Source organism: Oncorhynchus mykiss, chromosome 24, assembly GCF_013265735.2.
Source record: "Oncorhynchus mykiss isolate Arlee chromosome 24, USDA_OmykA_1.1, whole genome shotgun sequence".
NCBI lineage: Eukaryota > Metazoa > Chordata > Actinopteri > Salmoniformes > Salmonidae > Oncorhynchus > Oncorhynchus mykiss.
The window spans coordinates 3,204,593-3,229,913 of record NC_048588.1 but is presented as its reverse complement, the minus strand read 5'-3'; the positions used below and the strand labels follow the sequence as shown (position 1 = coordinate 3,229,913).

Here is a 25,321-nt window from a genome sequence, read left to right as displayed (position 1 = left end):
TTTGTTTTACGGGTTTATTTCAACAGTGGTTACATCCATCTCTCAGCTGTTTAAAGACAGTAGTGGGGTGTACCTTCAGAAGTTGCCTGGACATTTGCTTGAACTACAATTTGCCCCTTTAAATGGTGCTAGTTTAATGAAAATATGTTCTTAGAGTACCACAGTATGAGAAATAATACCCATATAAACCTATTCTAGAAACACTTAAATTAAGGGACCTGTTTTGTGAAGTCTTAAACTGGCGTCATGTTTTGATAACCATGCCCATGATGCTCTGGGTGAGACTGCCGAAACGAGGAAAAGGTAAGGATTTCTGGATTAACCATCTGTTAACTACATTTAGTAAGGAATAAAATGGCTACATTTCCTTAAATTGACAATTCGGAGAGCTGTCTTGGGTAAGTTTGAAATGTGCTTGCAGGGATTTGTCATCTTGCATGTCGTCTACTTTGATGCCAATTAGCATTTCTAAAAGCTGAGAATAAATAGCCGAATATATTGATAAATCACCTTGTCCGAGAGATTTACACGGTTAATAACTCATCACAGCCTGTTAAGTGTTTCTAAAAATCTCCTATGGGAGAAATAAATTGGGGGGAAAAGTAATTGTGTAGGTGTGTGACTTTACTGCGGGATGCCTTTATGTCAGCGTTTCCAAAACTCAGTCCTGGGGACCCTAAAGGGTGCATGTTTTGGTTTTTGCCCAAGCGCTACACAGCGGATTAAAATAATCTAAGCTTGATGATTAGTTGATTATTTGAATGTGAAGTGCTAGGGGAAAAAAAAAAAAAGTACAGCCCCAGGACATAGTTTGAGAAACACTGCTTTAAACCATCTCACACTCAACAGTTTCCCATGTGTATCAAGAATAGTCCACCACCCAAAGGACATCCAGCCAACCTGACAACTGTGGGAAGCATAGGAGTCAACATTGGCCAGCATCCCTGTTGTACGCATTTGACACCTTGTAGCGTCCATGCCCCGGCGCTATGAGGCTGTTCTGAGGGTGGGTTGTTAATGTCTTGTAGACTGTATGTCAAGGTGGTCCTGCTTGGCGTGTGAATGTAGTAAAATAATTCAAAAATCAGAAGTCCAGGCATAAAGACTTGTAAATCAGCTATTGCTAGACATTTTGACATCAGTATTAACATTACAAGCTGAGATTCTGTAGTTTCAGAACATACTAAATAAATTCAAATGGCTGAAAACAGAAATCAAGTCAATAATATTAATGTATTTATATTAATACCTACAAGGCTGTTTTTTTTTTGTTCTTATTGGGAACATCGACCGTTTGATTAAAAATGGAGGGTAGTCTGTCTTCTGTGGGTAGTGTTGGTTAGACAGGTCGTCCATCTTGGTTCCCTTCACGTTGCCCTTGGCTCTGGACCCTTCCAGTTTCCTCCAGCACTACTCACCAATTTCCAGTTACCCCACCATGACACACTGCGTTCACACACGGAATGAAAAATAAAAATAAAAAAAATCACAAGAAATCCATAAATGGCGCAAAGATCTGAAAATACGGAGATATGTACTGCGACCTTCCACCCTCAACTGGATCTCCCACATTCACAACCTTGCTTCCAAAACATTACTGTTACCCATAGAAAAATATAACGATTACAGTACATCACGTTTCACTTGAACTGCAGAAAAAAAAAGAAAAAAGTGAGTCTACATTAATTACGATTTGCTGCAGATCCCCCACACAAAGAAGAGAGTTAAACAGAAATATGTAGCGGTGTCCATGACAGAATACAATGACTCCTTTTCCCTGGCAAGTGACATTTCACTCTGCCTGGTTTCCACAGGTCCGCTTCGCCCCAGGAGCGAGGGAGAGAAAGGCGGATAGGTTGGTCATGTTAATCGTTCTTCTTCTCCTCCTCTGCTTTTTCTGTTATGGCGGCGACCTCCCCTGTGGCTGTGACCTCCCCCTGTGCTGTGCTGTCCTTGTTAGGGTCCACTCCAGTGGGTTCTGCTCCGCTGGTGCCAAATTCATTCATCCGATTGGGATCCACCCTGTAGATCCAGCGCTGGTACAGGTAGACAAAGAATACTACGTCTGTGGGAGGGAAACATAAGAGTTATTACAGGGGTGTAATGTTCACCAAAACCCATGGTTGGGTACATATTAGGTTAAAACAGTTATAACTGTCCAGATCTGGAATGACAACAGTATCACTTGTCTCCAGGGGTGTTTTGACTCTACTATGTGGGAGGTATTTGGTCTCCAGGGGTGTTTTGACTGTACTATGTGGGAGGTATTTGGTCTCCAGGGGTGTTTTGACTCTACTATGTGGGAGGTATGAGGACAGCAGCTCTGATCTTGATGAAGTCACAGATGTTATTTCAGACTATGCCAACTTCTGTGTTGAGTCAGTTGAGTCACTAAAACCTGTAAAATCTTCCCTGACAATAAGCCTTGGGTATCAAAACTAGGGGTGTAATGTTCAGCAAAACACATGGTTGGGTACGTATTGTGGTTTTGGGGTCACAGTTCGGTTTCGGTACAGCGGGAAAATGAAATGCCAATAGTTACTGTAGCAACATTTTTGGCCCTTTAAAATACAAAGTGTTGCTATTCCTGATTCCATGTATGATCATGAGTCATATAATGGCTGATGAGAGCACAAATCAGGAGTACCAACACTTTGCCTTTTCTGAAATGAAAACAATTACTCATCAACAAAGTGCAATATCTGTGTGAAATGAATATGTAAACATGGCTCAGACATTGTACATTACGGACACCTTCCTAATATTGAGTTGACACCCCATGTGTCAATTGTCTCAAGGCTTGAGAATCCTTAACCTGTCCCTTTCATCTACACCAGGGATGAGCCCGCAGAACATTTTGTAGGCTGGTGGACCAACTCAGCCTGGGTCTCAACTTACTGTTAAGACTAAGAATAATAGACAACACATGTGGTTCTGCATCAGTCATTCACTCAATTAGCCCATGTCAGCACAAAAAAATATTTGATTGTTTAGTTAGTCTTGCGGCCAGCTTTCTAAACTTGTAGTAAGCATGTTTCGAATTACCGACCTGGGTGGGGCACATTGATCACGAGTGATCATATTTAAAACATTTGCCTCCACCCTATGCCATAATGTGGAGAATTGCAGGAAATGCACTTTTACAATATAGATTTTGTTATCATTTAATTAGCTCTCTGTAGGCATGGAGATCCATCTGTAGCAGGGATGGGCAACTCCAATCCTCTGGGGCCTGATTGGTGTCACACTTTTGCCCCAGCTAACACACCTGACTCCAACAATCAACTAATCATGATCTTCAGTTTAGAATGCAATTAGTTTATTCAGCTGTGTTTGATTAGGATGGGGAGAAGTGTGAAACCACTCTACACCCTGAGGACTGGAGTTGCCCATCACTGATCTGTAGTAAGCTCAACACATGATGCGTTGGCCAATTTATTGACAACGTCGGCTTTACCTTGCTTAGATAGAAAACGGGTAGGACCCACTCTGAAACGGGTGCGAGGGTTCCAGTTTCATAAAGTCTCGAGCACGTTCATGAGGTGCTGAATCCCCATATTCTCAACAACCGAGAATGGGCGCATATACGCAGCAATAAACATGCTAAAGACAATCAGAAAGTATGCATTTAACCCTGCTTTGTAGTATAACTTGTTTTGAACAAAAGCTACAAATAAGTGAGTCAATCAGCCCTATGCTGAAAAATAGAGCTGTCCATGGTTCTGAAACAATCTTCAGTGACCATTGAATTGTCGCCTTTCCCTATATGTTGCTTTGTGCATAAAAGTGCAAATTGAGGAAACACCAACTTAATTACACTGAACAAAAATATGAAACACAACATGTAAAGTGTTGGTCCCATGTTTCATGAGCTGAAATAAAAGATCCCAGACATTTTCCAAACGCACAAAAAGCGTATTTCTCAAAAATGTTAAAGTTGGTTTACATCCCAGTTAGTGAGCATTTCTCCTTTGCCAAGATAATCCATCCACCTGACAGGTGTGACATATCAGGAAGCTTATTAAACAGCATGGTCATTACACAGGTGTAGCTTGTGCTGGGGACAATAGAAGGCCATTAAAATGTTCACTTTTGTCCCAACACAATGCCACAGATATCTCAAGGCAAGGGAGCGCGCAATTGGCATGTTGATTACAGGAATGTCCATCAGAGCTGTTGCGAAGTAATTTAAAATGTTAATTTCTCTACCATAAGCCGAACCATGGACACCAACGTCGTTTTAGAGAATTTGGCTGTACGTCCAACGGGCCTCACAACCTTAAAAAAGGTATCCGTCTATCATTTGAATTCCATAGATTAGGGCCTACTGAATTTATTTAAACTTCACAGATTTTCTTGTATGACCTGTAACGCCTTTGAAATTGCTGCATGTATATGTTTTTGTTCAGTATAAATAGATCTATAATCAACAGCCTAACGGTTAAACGTGCCCATCTTTATAAATCATCCGTATACACTACAGTATGTATGTATGTATGTATGTATGTATGTATGTATGTATGTATGTATACGCACGCACACACACACAAAAGTAGGTGGACACCTGTCAAATGAGTGGATTCGGCCATTTCATCCACACCTGTTGCTGACAGGTGTATAAAATTGAGCACACAGCCATGCAATCTACGTAGACAAATTGGCAGTAGAATGGCCTTACTGAAGAGCTCAGTGACTTTCAACATGGCAATGTTATAGGATGCCACCTTTCCAACAAGTCAGTTTGTCAAATGTCTGCCTTGCTAGAGCTGCCCCGGTCAACTGGAAGCTCTGTGAAATGGAAACATCTAGGAGCAACAGTGGCTCAGCTTCAAAGGGGTAGGCCACACAAGCTCACAGAATGGGACCACCGAGTGCCGTAGCGCGTAAAAATGATGTCCTCGGTTGCAACACTCACTGCCGAGTTCCAAACTGCCTCTGGAAGCAACGTCAGCACAATAACTGTTCGTTGGGAGCTTCATGAAATGGGTTTCCATGTCTGAGCAACCGCACACAAGCTTAAGATCACCATGCGCAATACCAAGCGTCGGCTGGAGTGGTGTAAAGCTCGCCACCATTGGACTCTGGAGCAGTGGAAACGCGTTCTCTGGAGTGATGACAGACTAATCTGGGTTTGGCGGATGCAAGGAGAACACTACCTGAACCAATGCTTAGCACCAACTGTAAAGTTTGGTGGAGGATGGGGCTGTTTTTCAAAGTCCGAGCTAGGCCCCTTAGTTCCAGTGAAAGGGAAATCTTAATGCTACCGAATACAATGACATTCAAGACGATTATGTGCTTCCAACTTTGTGGCAACAGTTCGGGGAAGGCACTTTCCTGTTTCTGCATGACAATGCCCCCCGTGCACAAAGCGAGGTGCATACAGAAATGGTTTGTCGAGATTGGTGTGGTAGAACTTGACTGTCCTGCACAGAGCCCTGAACTCAACCTCAATGAACACCTTTGGGATGAATTGGAAAGCTGACTGCAAGCTAGTCCCCGCAGCAATGTTCCAACATCTAGTGGAAAGCCTTCCCAGAAGTGTGGAGGATGTTATAGAAGCAAAGGGGGTACCAAGTCCATATTAAAACTCCTAAGATTTTGGAATGAGACGTTCAACGAGCAGGTTTCCACATACACTACATGACCAAAGGTATGTCTACAGGAATGAGACGGATCCTGCTTCTGTTGCCTGTTTGAGTTTATTTAATAGTCTACTGACTCCGTGAGTACCAAGTATCACACAACTGCAAAATGTCAGATAAATGTTGGGTAAAGCAAGCAGTCTGTTTTTAAAATCTTTGCTATGCTTTAATAAAAGGCTTTACAAAATGTTTGTTAGAACAGATTCTCTGGTATTCGTGTTGTTTACGCGGTTCCAAACAGGCAGAAAAGGTATTGTAATCCAACACCATCGGTTTGTCACACATAATATGCAAGCAGCTCTCGCTTCTCTACCCTCCTTTTTCTTCATCTCCTTATTGTTATTACAATTATGATCATCATTATAATAAGTCATGTCATTAGATGGTATAACCTTGTATAGCCTTGTATAACCACCACTCAGCTGTAGGCCTAAGAGCGTGTCCGGTTTAGTCTTAATGTCGTTGACAGATTTTTTAAAAACATTTTATTTTAACCTTTATTTAACTCATTCTTATTTAGAACTAATTCTTATTTACAATGACGGCCTACAGGAGACCCCATAAGCTGTCTTAACAGTTAAGTGTTCTGATTCTCAGAGTAATAAAACTCTGACACTCTGAAAGCTTAACCATGTGTATTCTTCCCAGAGGATCATTAGAGCTGCACTAGACACATGTTTCCACCACAACAAGTATATACACTCCAAGTTAGTATATACACTCCAAGTTAGTATATACACTCCAAGTTAGTATATACACTCCAAGTTAGTATATACACTCTTTCTCCCTTAAGGGGATCTGACCTGACCTCAACCCCTCATTTTCCTAATCCACAGATGTCCATCCCTATCCCCTATAGCAATCCTGTGACTTCCTCCCGTCCACCCAGCACATTCCAAAGCCACCGACTTCTGATGTAAAACATAGTTCCTAGGATAGCAAATGTTCCAAGTTTAACCCAGAATCCAACAAGAGTTACCAGCAGGTATCTTGATTACAGAAAGAGGCAAGTGGTTCCTGAGCCATAGACAGGCAATTGCTTTGGAGCTGTTAAAATAAATGTTTTTAGCATTCCTATATGACGAACACATTGGAATGGAAAAGGCACAACGCTCGCTCAACACTAAAACTTTACTTTCGCTAAACAGGTTTAAAAGAATGATGTTGAGGCCTTCAATGGCCTTCTTCAGAATAATCACAAAGTGAATGGACAAGTTCCTATTAGGGCATGGGGAAGACAATTAAGGAGAAATCGTCAGCTGGTGGTGCTAATGAGACATGTGGTAGACCATACAGGTCGGTACTCAGGGTTTGGGGTACTATGGTCAATGTCTCCACCTAGTGATGTAATACAGATGTGGAACCAGTAAAAAAAAAAACAATTGGAAAACTGGGCAAGCTTTTTTCAACTACAATAGGTGTAATTGATATAAAACCATCACTATATAATGCATGTTGAATATGTTGGGTATAGAAACTCAGCAAAAAAAACAAAAAAAGGACCTTTTTCCCCGTCTTTCAAAGATAATTTCTAAAAATCCAAATAACTTAACATATCTTCATTATAAAGGGTTTAAACGCCGTTTCCCATGGTTCAATGAACCATAAACAATTCATGAACATGCACCTGTGGAACGGTTGTTAAGACAGCTTACAGAAGGTAGGCAATTAAGGTCACAGTTATGAAAAGCCTCTTCAGTGTCTGAAGTTCTCTACTGACTCTGACAAACACCAAAAGAAAGATGCCCAGGGTCCTGCTCATCTGCGTGACGGAGGCATGAGGACTGCAGATGTGGCCAGGGCAATAAATTGCAATGTCCGTACTATGAGACGCCCAAGAAAGCGCTACAGGGAGACAGGACGGGTGTTGATCGTCCTCGCAGTGGTGGACCACGTGTAACAACACCTGCACAGGATCGGTACATCACACCTGCGGGACAGGTACAGGATGGCAACAACAACTGCCCGAGTTACACCAGGAATGCACAATCCTTCCATCAGTGAGAGAGGCTGGACTGAGGGCTTGTAGGCCTGTCCTCACCGGCAACAACGTTGCCTATGGGCACAAACACACCGTCGCTGGACCAGACAGAGCTGACAAAAAGTGCTCTTCACTGAAGAGTCTCGGTTTTGTCTCACCAGGGGTGATGGTCGGATTCACAGTTATCGTCGAAGGAATAGGCGTTACACCGAGGCCTGTACTCTGGAGTGGGATCGATTTGGAGGTGGAGGGTATGTCATGTTCTGGGGCGGTGTGTCACAGCATCATCGGGCTGAGCTTGTTGTCATTGCAGGCAATCTCAACTCTATGCGTTAGAGGGAAGACATCCTCCACCCTCATGTGGTACCCTTCCTGCAGGCTCATCCTGACATGACCCTCCAGCATGACAATGCCACCAGCCATACTGCTCGTTCTGTGCGTGATTTCCTGCAAGACAGGAATGTCAGTGTTCTGCCATGGCCAGCGAAGAGCCCGGATCTCAATCCCATTGAGCACGTCTGGGACCTGTTGGATCGGAGGGTGAGGGCTAGGGCCATTCCCCCCAGAAATGTCCGGGAACTTGCAGGTGCCTTGGTGGAAGAGTGTGGTAACATCTCACAGCAAGAACTGGCAAATCTGGTGCAGTCCATGAGGAGGAGATGCACTGCAGTACTTAATGGGGCTGGTGGCCACACCAGATACTGACTTACTTTTGATTTTGACCCCCCCCTTTGTTCAGGGACACATTATTAAATTTCTGTTAGTCACATGTCTGTGGAACTTGTTCAGTTTATGTCTCAGTTGTTACTTCGAAGCTGCGATGCCTGATAAGGACCCGATCACGTGATTGGCTAATAAGAATTTAGATATTTGGCAATTGACAGGTGGGAATTGTTTTTTTTTTTAAATGACGATTTGTAACACAACAAATACAATAATAGCACAACCAAAGATTAAAAACAGTCGCTTTCAATCGTGATTGCAATTGCTTTAGCCAACTTGTTGCAGCTCATATATTGTTTAATTATTCAAGGCTCCCTTTCGTTTCTTATTTTTTTTACAACTGAAACGCTTAAACAAAACGAGCAAACCAAAAGATACAACAGTTCACCGGACACAAGACTAAAGTTTGAAATGTCTAACTCAAGACCACAGACCTGATTTGCCCTGACGAAAATGCTTCAACCCCCTACAAATGACAATTATAATCCACGTAATCAAAACAACCTTATTGGGTCATGATGTACAGTATATACTTTACAGCCAATAGAAAGTAGTATACGGTTTTTGTTCATCAACATCTTTGTGTTTCCGTCAATAAAAAGAAGGATAAAGAGACTAGATGGAGAAGATGTGATCAAATATGCCCTCTGGTGTTTTAAATGAGTATTAACTGCAAGCGCTGCGACTCACCGACATGTCACAACATATCGTTCACGACACTACAGTATGATTTCAAACGAGGAACCACTGTGGTCGTTAACGCAACAGCCTGAACATGTTATTTTTCAGCTCAGACGTACTCAAAAAGGCAGACAATGCAGCGTAGACAGGCTGCAGGCCTAGTGTTATTACTTTGTTCATATATTTTTGGGATGCATTCATTCAGGTCCACGATGCAGCCAGAAACAAACGGTTCGGTATAAATACGTGTACCGTTAAACCCCCAAGGGAACTCTTTTTTAAATGTTTTTTTTCTCCTCTCACATCAATGGGATAGTCATTGTTAAGACCCGGGATGGACTGTACTTAAGTCTATGAAATGTGTGTGTGTGTTGGAGGGCAGTGAGTAATAACGCACCGTCTCTGAGACATCCTATCCTGTACATCATGGGCATCTTGATGACAAAGGCGAACAGGTCGTCGATGAAGGTGTTCAGTGCCTTGTAGGTGAGCATCCTCCATGGGAGGTGGGCCACGGACTTCATCTTATAGTTGATGAACAGCTGTGGCGTCATCGTGATGAAACCTGAGCCAAATCACAAAGCAGACACCACGACGAATCAGATCAAAAAAACGATGAGCGTCGCACTTAGTCCGTCTCCGACAGTGTCACTTAGGGTCGAATATCACTTAGGATGTCAATTAATAAAGAGACATTTAGGAGAGAGTGTGTTAACAAGGACAGACTATCAATAATTATAGACTTACGGGTCAATAAGGCTCGACTGTCTGCTCGGACAGACTGTCAATAGGGATCAGGCTATGTAAAATTAGGATTAAGACGGCATAGACTCTCACTTGTCCTGGACTGTGCAACTGATATTTAGCGATTTGATCATCACAGCATAGAAAACGAGGATTTTCCAAAACCAGAAAAATAAACAAAAATATTTACAATCCCATTTCTGAACAATGACCACCCGTGACTCACCAAAGGTTAACAAGAAGCCATAGAGCATGCCCAGTACGAATGAGTACCAGCCTTTGTGCTCTTGGTACAGCACACTGTAGACGGCATAGCACCCGAACAGAGGGTAGAGCAGCCATGACAGGTACTTGAACGCCATCTACGCAGAGGGAAGAGGACAGGACAAAAAAACGTCAGTAGAAGAGTTGCCATTCTAGCGGTCAATAAAAGCTGTTGTATTGTGTGTGGCGTTGACGGGTTTCCTTACGTCGTCGAAGACTTTGGTGGAGGACTGCACGTACGTGGACTTGTCTTTTATTGATAAGCGTGGGAGGATCCCGAACAACTTGTTCTCTCTGTCCAACTAAGGGGAAACCGACATCCAGATTAGCTAACAAACAGGGATTCATTTGCGCAACCCGAAAACAAGAGAAATACCTGTTCTCCATCTCACCTTGACGTCCATGACCTTGGTGATCTTCCAGAAGTCGATGAGCAGGCCGATGAACACGCTGACCTGTTATGGGACACGAGCTGGGGATTAGAGAAGGGACCACTCTGCTCTAGTACAATGGTCATGAACGACATCCCTACAGAGCCTGGGGTCTGGTGACAAGTCTTTATTTTAATATATATATATATATATATATATATATATATATATATATATATATATATATATATATATATATATATATATATATATATATATATATATATATATATATATATATATATATATATACACACACACAATACATACATATACACACACACACAAATGGAAAAACCCACTGACCTGCACCACAAAGTTCGTCTCATTGTCCAGGATGTAGAGCAGCACCACCAGGGACTGGAACACCCCGAAGATGATGGAGCGCACAGAGAGACCCTCCATGGACTGCCTGCTGTTCCAGAACTGGATGTCTAACACACACCAGAATAGAAAGAACATTCAACCACACAAAATACATGTAATAGGCAGTTAAGCTGTGGGAAAAAAGAAGCACAGTGAGCTCACCATTCTTGAATGCCAGGAACTCGAAGACGCTGTGAACGATTGAGACCACAATGGTCACGCCCAGGAGGTAGGGGTTGGTTTCCAGCAGGGCCACCTACAGAGACAACACAGTTCCTTAGCCACGGTTACCAGGGAAACAACATGGGGTCCAGACTCCGGGACCAGTTTGATTCTACGATGTGCTAAATTGGAGGAGCAAAAGCAAAACAAAAATGTACGCCCTGCCCCAGCCTATGACCTCTAACCCCTGACCTTGACAGAGTCCTGGTCCTCGTCAGACTGCTCATAGGTGTCCTCTGGCAGGAAGTTCCACGGTGAGCGGGCGTTCTGGGCAGCGTAGAGCTGCCAGCGCCACAGGGACAGCGGGCAGTAGGACAGGCGCAGAGGCAGCGACTGCAGGCTCTCATTGATGGGGTAGTAGTCTTTCTGCAGGTTCCAGTAGTCGTTGAAGTAGACGATAGGATAGTAGTCGCCGCTCACAGCGTCAAACTTCACATCTGTAGGGTTGTGGAGGGTTAAAAGAATGGGTTGAGAAAATGAGACGGAATAGAGCAGTAACAAAACAACAAAAAGGTATTTCCCCTTTAGTTAGATATTTGTAAAGAAGCAGTAGATCTCAACCCTCCTAATACATGCTCTGGTCTGAACCACTGAGAAGCGTGAGAATAGGTTGGTAGAGCTTACGTTGGTCCAGTGGAGGTGGGACCGAGCCCTTGACCCAGGCTGTATGGTCGTCCACCATGTTGATGGTGAGGTTAGGGTGCCAGTGGGAGATGATCTCCACTGGGCCGTGGCTCTCCGCTCGCTGGGGTGGGGGGAGAAAAGAGGAACGGCAGTTAATCAATACTGTACGGACTGGGTTTACTGACCGAAAACAAAAATAGGGTCTATGCATCATGGTAAACACAGCCGACCTTGATCATCTCCGGGTCGGTCTCGGTCTCCCCCGTCAGCAGGTTCTTAGTCTTCACAAACTTCCTGCGTTTGAACTTGTTCAGCACTGAAAGAGTCAAAGAGGAAAACGTGAGTGAAACCACTGACATACTACTTTGAGAAGGTCATGCATGCACCAGAGTGTGGGGGGGGTTACTTACTCCGCGTGGCATGGACTGTCGCTAGCCGACGATACTGGCCCTTGCGTTTGGGGTCTGGGTGGAAACCAGTCTTTGTGAAATACACGTGGATGTAGAGGGAACCATTCATTTGCACCTTCTGTAGCACATAGGATCAGCGAAAGAGAAAGAGATTAGAAAATGGACATTCTACCTTCACTTCTCCCTCCTGCTCCCTCACCTCTGGGATGTTCAGATCTATTGAGTGCTCATAGCAGCCGTCCCCATCTTCTCCAGTGTTCCAGTCTCCGTAGACCAGGTCTCTATGGAACCAGAACAGGGACTGTGTGTCGTTGAAGTCAGAGAACACCTCGTCCTGGGAGATGTACACATACAGGTCCTGAGGGCAAAAAGAAAACAGGTTATCACTTAGTCTTCATGTAATGTATTTCCATATTCTCTTATTGACTTGCTCTCAACCACTTTGGGTGGTTGTTTGCTGTGGCATAGCTTCTTTTTCCAGCAGTGTGAACTAATTACTGAGTGCAAGTCAACAAGCTAGCCAGGATAAAGCTCATCAACGGAGACAAGTTGTGCACACAACTCACCCAGAGAACTACCACTGAGGGGCAGGCACAGACCAAAAGGTCAACCAGGAAGTCAATACTGTCACATGACCTGGGGTTAATCGCTTATGCAGAACAGTGTGAAAAGGCTGGTGTACCATGAGGCTTTCCTTGGGGAAAAGGTTTCGACTGGGTAAATGCGGTGCCCCAGCTGGGGTACTGGGGTCTGGTGTAGAGGACCCTCTGCGGAACCAGCTACTGATGGCCCAGATGACAAAGATCCTGTAGAGGATGAGGAAAGAGAAGAAGAAAGTCAAGTAAGTCCAATTGAAACCAATTAAACTTTTTGTCAAATGTGTAAAAAGGTTGTTTTTTCTAAGTGGGGTGCTTGGAACCATAGAAATAGAATTACATTTCTATGATTGGGACCACCCAAATGACACCACCCCATTAAAGTTGAAATTTAAAACAGTTATGGTAAGGGTTAAATGCTAGGTTAGTAGTATAGTGTAGTCCCAACGATCCCACTTAAAATCTACCATAAAGGGTATGTGTCTGAAACAAAAGTGGAGATAAAGACGTGTGTTTTTTTTAATATATATATATATATATATATATATATATATATATATATATATATCATCAGATGTTGGAGAGGATTGATTACAGTTCCTTGGTGTCCACGTCACCAACAAACTATCATGGTCCAAACACGCTAAGACAGTCATGAAGAGGGCACGACAATGCCAGGGTGCCCTCTTCATGACTGTCTTAGAAACAGGAGACTGAAAGGATTTGACATGGGTCCCCAGATCCTCAAAAAGTCCCACAGCTACATCATCGAGTGCATCCTGACCGGTTGCATCACCACCTGGTATGGGAACTGCTCGGAATCCAACCTTAAGGCACTACAGAGGGTAGTGCGTACTAGAGGTCGACATGGCCGATTAATTAGGGTCAATTTCAAGCTTTCATAATCGATAATCAGCATTTTTGGGCGCCGATTACGTGAATGCAGCAAGGAGCCAAGGTAAGTTGCTAGCTAGCATTAAACTTATGTTATAAAAAAAAACTAACATAATCACTAGTTAAACTAGTAATATCATCAACCATGTGTAGTTAACTAGCTTGTCCTGCGTTGCAAATAATCAATGCGGTGCCTGTTAATTTATCGAATCACAGCCTACTTCACCAAACTGGTGATGATTTAACAAGCACATTCACAAAAAAAAAAAGCACTGTCGTTGCACCAATGTACCTAACCATAAACACTGTGTCACTTCTCTTGTGTTCAGTGCAAGCAGAGTCAGGGTATATGCAGCAGTTTGGGCCGCCTGGCTCGTTGCAAACTGTGTGAAGACCATTTCTTCCTAACAAAGACCATAATTAATTTGCCAGAATTTTACATAATTATGACATAACATTGAAGGTTGTGCAATGTAACAGCAATATTTACACTTATACCATGACTTGACCGCTCGCATCGCGAGCGTTTCAAAATAAATGTAGAAATCTATATTAATCAATTATTGCACCAACACTGCTCGCTCGCACGCGCCAACGAGCATCTGCGTTGCCAAGGGCTAAAATAGAAGTCAGTTCTATTTGTGACGCAGATCGCACTGCAACTCCTGACTCTCCCATCTCCTCGTTGGTTATACCCACGTGGGTGACTGAAAGACGAACAAGGGCGGTGGCGGAAATGCACCTAATTTATGAAAGTTGCCAATCGCAATATAAAGTCCAGAGAAGAAAAGGCCTGGGAGGAGAGATGACGGGAAACGATTCGGTTGACCGTTTTATGTGTGGATTAATTGGTCGGAGTAGAAGGACCGTGTGCATTTCAGGTAAAATAACAACTCAATGTTTATATCCCAGGACAAATTAGCTAGCAACAGCAAACTAGCTAAATAGGACAAATTAGCTAGCAAGTGCAAGCTAGCTGGCTAAATTGCCATAAATGTTTAATGCTTTTCAACCTGTTCCCAAATTAATGTAATTGGTTCAGAGTTTGTTTTTATATTTCAACCTGAGTGTCGTGATCGCGTTTGGTGTGGGGGGATAAAATATGCATTTATGCACAATGGCACACGCGCGCAGCCGGTTTGGATTCCGCGTGCGCCATCGTGCACCTTGGTTTCTTATGATTCCAATATTGAACTCTTTGGCCATAATGCCAATTGTGACATCTGGAGGAAACCTTGCACCATCACTATGGTGAAGCATGGTGGTGGCAACAACATGCAGTGGGATGTTTTTCAGCGGCAGGGAATGGGAGATCAGTCAGGATCAAGGGAAAGATGAACGGAGCAAAGTACAGAGAGGGTTCCTTGATGAAAACCTGCTCAGGACCTCAGACTGGGGCAAAGGTTCACTTTCCAAACACACAGACAACGCAGGAGTGGCTAGGGGAACAAGTCTCAATGTACTTGAGTGGCCCAGCAAGAGCCCGGACTTGAACCCGATCATCTCTGGAGTGACCTGAAAATAGCTGTGCAGCGACACTCCCCATCCAACCTGACAGTGCTTGAGAGGATCCTCAGAGAAGAATGGGAGAAACTCCCCAAATACAGTTGGGCCAAGCTTGTAGCATCATACCCAAGAAGACTCCAGGCTGTAATTGCTGCCAAAGGTGCTTCAAATACTGAGTAAAGGGGTCTGAATACTTGTGTAAACGTGATATTTCAGTTTGATTTCTCAGTACGGGGTATTGTGTGTAGATTGATGAGCGGAAAAAAAAATAAAAGATTTAATCAATTTTAGAATAAGGCTGTAGCGTAACAAAATATGGACAAAGTAAAAGGGTCTGAATACTTTCCGTGCACACATCTCTGACCCACCTGAAGAGTACTCCCTTTATGACCGACCATGCGTTGGGTGGTGGAGCCGGCGGGGGCTGTGCAGGGTCCCCAACAGCAGTCTGTATGGCCTGGCCATCCACGGCTGCAGCAGCTCCATTGCTGCTCACCTACACACACACACACACACACACACACACACACACACACACACACACACCAGTAGTGATACACCGATATTAAATATTTTGGCCGATACCGATATCCAATATTTTCCTTGCCAAAAACTAAACGATACAAATAACCAATATTTAAACATTTTAGCGGCCTTTTCAGCATTCTAGTACAGTTAAATAGGCACTGCATCTCAGTGAAAGAGGCGTCACTAAAGTCCCTGGTTCTAATCCAGGCAGTATCACATCCGGCCGTGATTGGGAGTCCCCATAGGGCGCACACAATTGGCCCAGCTTCGTCCAGGCCGTCATTGTAAATAAGAATTTGTTCTTAACTGACTTGCCTCGTTAAATAAAGGTTACACACAAAAAAGTTATTGTTGGCATTTAAGTATGTCCCCATTACCAGTAAAACAATCAAAACATATTTATTTCACTTACTTGCTATTCTGTTCCGTTGTTAATTTGTTCAGTCGTTTCAAAATTTTACGTGGAGTTTATGTCATGTACCTACGTTATATAGGTATGCACGGTAGCTTTGACATTGTTTTTTAACATCGGCGTTGAACTAAACAGACATCGGCTGATACCGATGTTGGCATTTTTAGCTAATATCGGCCGATTCCGATATGTTCACCGCTATATCGTGCATCCCTATCAATCAGGGAATCCTAAGATGGGTTTCCATCCACTAGCGGAATATCCATCAAAAAGATATGCACAGGAGTGTTTGCATCAAACTGGCTTGTAACAGATGAAAAGCTGTGCGTGATGACATAAAAAACACCTTCTGGACATCAGTTTTTTATTCAGTTCATGGAAACTTAAGTTCAATGCGATTCCATCGGTTGTCACAAAAACTGTTTCTATCAAATAGCAAACTTGCCCAATCTTGTCTTGGTGCGTGTTCTCTGGACAACACTGATAAAGTAGAATGTAGGGTGCAAAAATATATATATATATAAAAAAAAGCAATTTCAATAGCTAGGCAAAAGATTTATGCTAATATTCTCTGCGTTAACAAAATATGTGCATTTTCCCACCAGAGACGTTTTCCCCTCAAATTAACTAGTTGTGCGTGATGACGTAGTGCACAACTTCTGTGATTAAATTCTTACGTACCGTATAAAAAAAAAAAACAAGTTAAAATGGGTTTCCATCGCATTTTCAACTCTACTGATGGTTTAAATGTTGCGTTATATAGCAAAAGTGCCCACTCTGGTATTGGCGCGTGCGCTCTAGCCAACAGCTCTCAGATATAGTGCGGGTATATCCTACACGAGATGATTATGGACAAAAGAGCAAGTTCATTGTTTATTTGTCATACGGCAGCCATCATGTCACTAGAATAAGACCCTCGATATTTATTGTAAAGGAGCATCAAGCTCATCACCACCACCCTCTGTGAAGTTCATTATTTATTTAGCTGAAGTGCGTTGTTTTCCGAGTCATAGTGGCAGGACCACAAATCACGACTCCAAGTTTACTTCGATATGATGGTTATTATATCAATATTTGTGCATTAAAAAAAAAAGTTGTTTCCACTGCCATTTCTTGCATAAAACATTTTACAGACAAGAAGAACAAAATGTCTGTCGTAGGGATGCAAATGTTGGTACATTTTGCAGCTGACTAACTGACCCTCATTAACCGGTCAACCACCTACATTTTTTCCCAAACAGCAAAACGACGTAACCAACAGAAAGTGCACAATTTGCTGGTTTGGGTAAGTGTCCTTCAGTAGCGTTTGGACACCACGTACATTACCACTCATCACCGCTGCCCCGTCGTAAGTTTGTGCAACCAGCTTCTTGACATTTTAGTGTTCAACACCAATTTTGTCCACCTCCACAAACTCCAAAAACCGACAAGACAAGGACACTAACTCCCCTACCTTTAAAATCTCCTATAGCATGTTCCAAGATGAAGGGGCATTATGGGAAAAATACCCCGACGGGTGTTCCTGGGCAGTTTCAATGTGGTGCTCTTATTCTTCTCACTTTGCTTGGTGAGGTAGATTGCTGCTACAACTTGATGACCCTTAACATACCTAACCATTTCCTTGGCTGTCTTGTAGTGTGTATCCATTGTTTTCAGTGCAATGATGTCCTTGAAGAGCAGATTCAATGCATGAGCAGCACAGACAATGGGTGTGATGTGAGGGTAGGACTCCTCCACTTTAGACCAAGCAGCCTTCATGTTTGCAGCATTGTCTGTCACCAGTGCAAATACCTTCTGTGGTCCAAGGTCATTGATGACTACCTTCAGCTCACCTGCAACGTAAGGACTGGTCTGTCTGTTGTCCCTTGTGTCTGTGCTATTGTAGAATACTAGTTGAGGGGTGGAGATTATGAAGTTAATTATTCCTTGCCCACCCATCAGAGATGATTGCAATTCAGTCTGCTTTCTCAATGATTTGCTTGACCTTCACTTGAACTCTGTTGAACTCTGCATCCAGCAAATGAGTAGATAAAGCATGTCTGGTTGGAGGGGTGTATGCTGGGCGAAGAACATTCAGAAATCTCTTCCAATACACATTGCCTGTGAGCATCAGAGCTGAACCAGTTGCATACACAGCTCGAGCAAGACATTCATCAGCTTCTCTGCCTACATTCCTCCATTGAGTAAAAAAAAACATCTGATTCCAGGAGGACCATGAGCTGTTGCTATTGATTATGTGTCCAATTCATCATTTTCACCTCGAATAGAAGTAGAGGGATTTTTGTCAGATAGTGCCTGTGGCATTTGCCTGTAAAGGTTATAAAAACATTTGTAAAACATTTAAATAAATAAAAATACTATTCCATGTACAGATAAAGTTAGGCAGTTAGATTAAACAACTCCTTTGTAAGATATATATATTTTAATTAAACATGTATGGAAACAGATTAATTAACACTCAGTTAGCAGATTCAAGCAAGCTAAAAACCCACATGGTAGCAAAGACTAACTAGCAGAAATTGTTAAGTTAGAAATCATTTAAACACACTTTGCTGTAGACTACTATTTACTAGTTAACAAAAAATCATGTATGTCATAAAATATATTCAACCCACCCAGTATTGTAATCAAAACATACCAGAAAGCATGTGGTCCTTGGCTCAGACAGTGTAGTAGTGTGGGCTCAATAGCATCTCATTAGTGTGTAAGATCTTGAGAATCAGCTGTACATGTGATGGAAGAATGCGCTGTGCATGCAGAGGGTTGCAATTCCATTGAATTGGGGATAGTTTAACCAAAATATGCCACAAAATCTAGAATTGCCTTCTGTGTATCCCACAAAAAAAAAAGGTAAAAAAAATGAATTTAAGCACAATTCCCAGGCTTAACTCCCCATGGAAATTTTCCCGGAAAGCTTCCGAGCCTTCGCAACACTATTTCTAACCTAAAAATGTGGGGCTCAAAACAGGTGGGGGCTCTGTCGCCACAGAGCTTCATAGAGTCAAAAGTCTCTATGGTCTACTATTTAACATGCAACTGCTGTAATGAAGCAGCTAATAAAACGTATTTTTAAAACATTTGCCAAAACGCAAATGACGGGAATTTGATTTGAACATGAGAGAAATGCTGATTAATGGCATAAGGAAGTCTAAAATAATTGCCTCCACGTTTCTATGGATGGATTTTCGCAATGCTACTTTGAAGCAAGGTAAGACATGACTCATTATTTGAAGTAAAATGTTCAGGTTTCAAACGAATATACTGCCGCAAACTCAAATTGCAAAGTGGTGAGTGACGCGCTGATTGCCTTCTTACCATTGACTAACGTTATAGCCTACGCACTCGAATCGGAGGCGTGCTTTTATTACGAGTCGAGATCGAGAAAGACAAAAAAAGCTCATTTTAAAACCGTGGCCATCAAAGTTAAACAATTCTAGACGCAGTCGCATGTTATTTGTTGCGCAATGACTTGGCTGACAAAAGCATGTTTCTCATCAGTGCAGGCTTTTTGACAGGTGATCGACTATTCCGCTCCTCAAACTAGCCTCGGTATGCATGACGACAAAACGAAAATACACACGCCAATTTAATTCCACTAAATTATGCAAATTCACCTATATCATGACAGGCCAAATGTATTTTCAGCAACTAACCGTTTAATGTTTAATCTCCCTAGGCTGTCGGCATTTATAAAATTGTATTAAATCTTCCTGTTTCCATCACAGCTGTCATGTTTGGTGAATTTTGTTTTGTCGACTGTAGGACATTTTACCCAGAAGTTCCCAGTTTCCATGAACACTATAAGAAAAGATTTTTGATTTTCCAGCATCAACTAAATTTGACCTAAAGCGAGCAAGAGAAAAAAAAATAAGACCCAAACCAGGGTGAGGAAGGTAGCACTTCGGGGGGTTATCCAGTCTGAGACTCATTTCAAGAGCCACCAATGAATTATGCGAGTCACTTATAAAGAAAGTGATTTCCTGAGGTTTGTCAATGGTTTATACTGCATTAATGTTCCCCTGAAAGTCTACTATTAGGACCCATGATGATGTAGCTACTTTGATAGGTTTTGCTTACATGTCAAATCCTGTCTAATTAAGTTGTATGGTTTGGAGTGAGTGCAGCATGAAGGAAGCATTCCAAGCCAAGAACGTGTCAGTCAGAAAGCCCAAGCAGGGGTGCATTGTTGCCCAGTGAAACAAAAGACAAGCACACGCCAAGTCACAAGACAGGCCCCACTTTCTGAAAATCACATCTCCCCTGCATGTCACCAACACAAAAAGGGATGGACAGCAAGCCTCTAAGAACAAACTGCATTGACAGTCAAAGGTTTCAGTCAACACAGTGACCACCATGGCCTAAGAGGCTGAAGCTAAACAGTGCTGCATGAGTGTTTTTGAGTGAAGGCAGCAGTTTCCTTATGATGTTAACTGACTGGAATGATTTCATTATCTGTGGCAGATGCTCCGTTTTGTTCCAGAGGGCACCCCAAGATTACACAGGATCCAAAATCCAACTTATTTTCCCAGTAAGAAGTAATCCTTACAACTCACATTGTCAACTGGGGTTAACATTTTACCCGCTACTAAATTCTGCCAATGGGACACAGAGTAAAAGCTTCAAAACAACCAATGGCTTTGCCTACTGCTAAGAGAGACAACACATCCCTTTTTACCTGTCAATCTTTCATGGAGGGAATCGAAAGACAGCTGCTGCCTTGGCTCCTGTAGCATTCCTCATTGGTGAGATGACTGACAGTATCTGTGATAAGAGGACCAAACTGGTTCCTATGAGTGGATACTCGTGAATGCAGTGGATAATCAACTAGAAGTATCTGCACAAACAAGCCATGAGGACCTTAGAGAACACCACTCTGAAGGCTAGCATGGTAAGAGGGCCTCTAGCGGATGCGTTTGAAGTTGATTTAATAACTATCAAATCAGGAGGCTTGTTGAGACACAGTAAGAAATTACCCCCCCCCCCCCCCCCCCCCCCCCTCTTCCTCTAAAATTTTTTTTTTGCATGCGTAGTCTCCCAGTTAAAGCAAATGTCACACGAACCAAAAAATTGTAATTGATCCGATCTGTTCAGAAGGGGATGACAGTCCCGTGGCATGCATGTGCACGGATGTTTGACCGAAGTCAACATTAGCTTGCTAACTGATGAGTAGTGACTAGCTTGCTAGTTAGCTAATAACTAACAAGAATATCCAACCCGCTTGCTTACAGATGCACTAGGGTCAGACAGGCTCACCGTGTAAATTGTTTAGATTATTCGGCGTCTCACTTGGAAAACATACCCCAATTCAGGGATGATAAATGCTTTGTACTTCGAATTGTCCCATTATCCCAACTGTTACAGGAGAAGATTGAATGACAGTTATCAGTAGCCACAGCAGCCATTATGGAATGGCATGTCGCCTTGAACAACAAAGAAGCGGATTGGCTGACACTGCAATTCCAAAATGGCTGCCGTGGCTTGAGGATGAAAAGGGCAGTTTTCCAGAAAAACAGCCTGGTCTCAGACTAGACGTAACATAGTAATTGTACATTCAGGACACCCAAATTAGTAGATTTTACATTTGGTATGGTTACAAAAGACATACAAAAATTAAAGTAGGGTGGTTGGTTGGGCGTTTAACGCAAATGTCTAGCAACCCAAAGGTTGCAAGTTCAAATTACAGACAACCAAAACATTTTTTAGCTATTTTAACTACTTTGCATGTTACCTAACCCTTCCAGCAAACTTCTCGGTGTAACAGTTTGGATAATGGGACAAATCGGAATACAACATTTCTCATCCCTGGATTGAGGTATGTTTCCCGAGCCATATTTTGCGCCAGCTCCGCAGTGTCTTAAACTATACATGAATCCCGTCTGACCCTAGTACAGCGCTAAACATGCGGTCGGATCTGCTTGCTAGCTAATAAAATGCAACATACATAACTAAGTAGCTAACGAACCAAAATCTAGAAAACACAGATGTTCGATCATTCTCAGCGCCGGGCTGTGATTCGTTTAGCACTCAGTTGATAGTGATAGGCAGCAGACTAGCCTAGTCTACCAAGTAATAACTTTAGTCCATTAAAAAAGGAAGTGCGATTAAAGGTAATGATTGACAAATGATTCTGCTAAACGAACGTTGGCTAGGCTGACGAAATATCATCGCCAGTCTAGCTAGCCACTCTTGTAGCTAACTAGCTAGGTTAAAACGGGCTAACCCAATCATCCACTGTCATGACATGATCTGTTACCCCAAGTACCGACCTCATTATTTTGATCAGAAATATGGTTGTCGGTTTATCAGAAAATAACAAACTTGCAAGATGCTGTAACAAACGCACCGTGAAAGGCAGGGGGGACGTTTATAAACCGACCGGCATTGACAGCGTCAAAAAGCTCGCGTGTGAAACGATCACACTTCAATAACAATGTCTGCAGTGCCATTCACTGCTCGAGTTAGCCATATGCCGATATTGGTACGTTCACACTTTGACGACAGTCATACAATTTAATTCATTTTTACCTCGCCGTTGGCTTGCGGAGAAGCTTCGGTCTCCTGCGACGCCATCTTCGCTGTCTCTGTCGCACACCGCTGGCAATGAAACTGAAGTTCTCGCGTGAGCTCAGATAGGTACATCTACAACGTGACGTTTTTTTTTTGTTGCAAAGAAGCAAGTCGTCCCATGTTGGCATGAAGACATCAGTGCCTTCCTTATTTCTCTATTTGCAGCAGTCCCCTCTTTTAAACAATAGAGGAGACAGCTGCTTGTTATATCTGCTACGCTCTCTTTACTGTATGTTCAGTGGTATGTTGTGCTTACTGTATTTGTGCCTGTTGTAACCCAGGGGTGTAAAGTACCTTTGTAAAAAATACTTTGAAGTATTACTTAAGTCGTTTTTGGGGGGGTAGGCACCTTACTATGTATTTTGTTTGCCTACTTTTACTTCAGTAAATTCCTAAAGAAAATTACTTTTTACACCATACATTTCCCTGACACTCAAAAGTACTCATTATGTTTTTACAGAAAAATTGTCAAATTCACCCACTTATCAAGAGAACATCCCGGGTTATCCCTACTGCCTCTGTTCTGGTAGACTCATTTAACACAAATGCTTCCTTTGTAAATTACGTTGGAGTGTGCCCCTGGCTATCTAAATAAATACAAACCAAGAAAATTGTACTGTCTGGTTTACTTAATATAAGGAATTTGAAATTATTTATACTTTTACTTCTGATACTTAAGTATATTTTAGCAATTCAATTGACTTATGATACTTTTTATTTCACCTTTATTTAACCAGGAAGGCAAGTTGAGAACAAGTTCTCATTTACAATTGCGACCTGGCCAAGATAAAGCAAAGCAGTTCGACACATACAACGACACAGAGTTACACATGGAGTAAAACAAACATACAGTCAATAATACAGTATAAACAAGTTTATATACGATGTGAGCAAATGAGGTGAGATAAGGGAGGTAAAGGCAAAAAAAAGGCCATGATGGCAAAGTAAATACAATATAGCAAGTAAAACACTGGAATGGTAGATTTGCAGTGGAAGAATGTGCAAAGTAGAAATAAAAATAATGGGGTGCAAAGGAGCAAAATAAATAAATAAATAAAATAAATACAGTAGGGAAAGAGGTAGTTGTTTGGGCTAAATTATAGGTGGGCTATGTACAGGTGCAGTAATCTGTGAGCTGCTCTGACAGTTGGTGCTTAAAGCTAGTGAGGGAGATAAGTGTTTCCAGTTTCAGAGATTTTTGTAGTTCGTTCCAGTCATTGGCAGCAGAGAACTGGAAGGAGAGGCGGCCAAAGAAAGAATTGGTTTTGGGGGTGACCAGAGAGATATACCTGCTGGAGCGCGTGCTACAGGTGGGTGATGCTATGGTGACCAGCGAGCTGAGATAAGGGGGGACTTTACCTAGCAGGGTCTTGTAGATGATACTTAAGTATATTTAAAACCAAATACTTTGACTTTTACTCAAATAGTATTTTACTGAGAGACTTTCAATTTTACTTCAGTCATTTTCTATGGAAATCAAATCTAATTTTATTGGTCACATACACATATTTAGCAGATGTTATTAGGGGTGTAGCGAAATGCTTGTGTTCCTAGCTCCAACAGTGCAGTAATATCTAACAATTCATAAAAATATTAATCTAAATCAAATAATGGAGTAAATATGTAAATATTATGACGAGCAATGTCAGAGTGGCATTGACTCAAATACAGTGGAATAGAATACAGTATATCAAATCAAATCTAACTTTATTTGTCACATGCACCGAATACAACAAGTGTAGACTTTACCGTGAAATGCTTACTTACAAGCCCTTAACCAACGTATATACATATGAAATGAGTAAAGCAGTATGTAAAAATTATTAGTGACTAGTGATTCCATGTCTATGTATATAGGGCAGCTGTCTCTAAGGTGCAGGGTTGAGTAACCAGGTGGTAGCCGTCTAGTGATGGCTATTTAAGAGTCTGATGGCCTTGAGATAGAAGCTGTTTTTCAGTCTCTCGGTCCCAGCTTTGACGCACCTGTACTAACCTCGCCTTCTGGATGGTAGCGGGGTGAACAGGCCATGGCTTGGGTGGTTGATGTCCTTGATGATCTTTTTGGCCTTCCTGTGACATCGTGTGCTGTAGGTATCCTGGAGAGCAGGCAGTGTGCCCCCGGAGATGCCTCCGGAGAGCCCTGTGGTTGCGGGCAGTGCAGTACCAGGCGGTGATACAGTCCAACAGGATGCTCTCAAATGTGCATCTGTAAAGGTTTGTGAGGGTCTTAGGGGCCAAGCCAAATTTCTAAAGCGCCTTCTTCACCACACTGCCTGTGTGGGTGGACCATTTCAGATCGTCAGTGTTGTGTATCCAGAGTAACTTGAAGCTTTTCACCTTCTCCACTGTGGTCCCGTCGGTGTGGATAGGGACGTGCTCTCTCTGCTGTTTCCTGAAGTCCATGATCAGGGAGAGGTTATTTTCCTGGCACCACTCCGCCAGGGCCCTCACCTCCCTGTAGGCTGCCATTTTCGGTAATCAGGCCTACAACTGTTATGTTGTCTGCAAACTTGATAATATAGTTGGGAGGCATGTGTGGCCATGCAGTCATGGGTGAACAGAGAGTACAGGAGGCTGAACACGCACCCTTGTGGGGCCTGTGTTTAGTCAGCGAAGTGGTGTTGTGTCCTACCTTCACCACCTGGGGCGGCCCATCAGGAAGTCCAGGACCCAGTTGCACAGGGTGGGGTTCAGACCCAGGACCCCGAGCATAATGAGCTTGGAGGGTAC

At 42.6% G+C, this 25,321-nt stretch overlaps 1 protein-coding gene across 1 annotated transcript; it reads right to left on the bottom strand.

The window, feature by feature from the left end:
- Positions 1-22,700, bottom strand: LOC110503565 (cleft lip and palate transmembrane protein 1 homolog). The gene is made up of 15 exons (XM_021581958.2): positions 22,550-22,700; positions 15,453-15,580; positions 12,771-12,894; positions 12,288-12,446; positions 12,089-12,206; positions 11,909-11,994; positions 11,679-11,799; positions 11,247-11,491; positions 10,995-11,088; positions 10,773-10,900; positions 10,428-10,490; positions 10,242-10,337; positions 9,998-10,133; positions 9,425-9,592; positions 1-2,065 (listed from the first exon to the last, which is right to left on the bottom strand). The coding sequence occupies exons 1-15, from the start codon at positions 22,661-22,663 to the stop codon at positions 1,866-1,868; spliced, it is 1,980 nt and encodes a 659-aa protein (XP_021437633.2). The 5' UTR covers positions 22,664-22,700; the 3' UTR covers positions 1-1,865.
- Between the last annotated feature and the right edge of the window lie 2,621 nt (positions 22,701-25,321).

Excerpts from the sequence above, each read along its gene's own strand:
- LOC110503565 (XM_021581958.2), bottom strand. The coding sequence starts at position 22,663 with ATGTACCTATCTGAGCTCACGCGAGAACTTCAGTTTCATTGCCAGCGG. Across the intron at positions 11,800-11,908 it reads CCGACCCGGAGATGATCAAG|CGAGCGGAGAGCCACGGCCC; the intron begins GTCGGCTGTGTT and ends CCCCCACCCCAG. Across the intron at positions 10,134-10,241 it reads CCACCAAAGTCTTCGACGAC|ATGGCGTTCAAGTACCTGTC; the intron begins GTAAGGAAACCC and ends CCCTCTGCGTAG.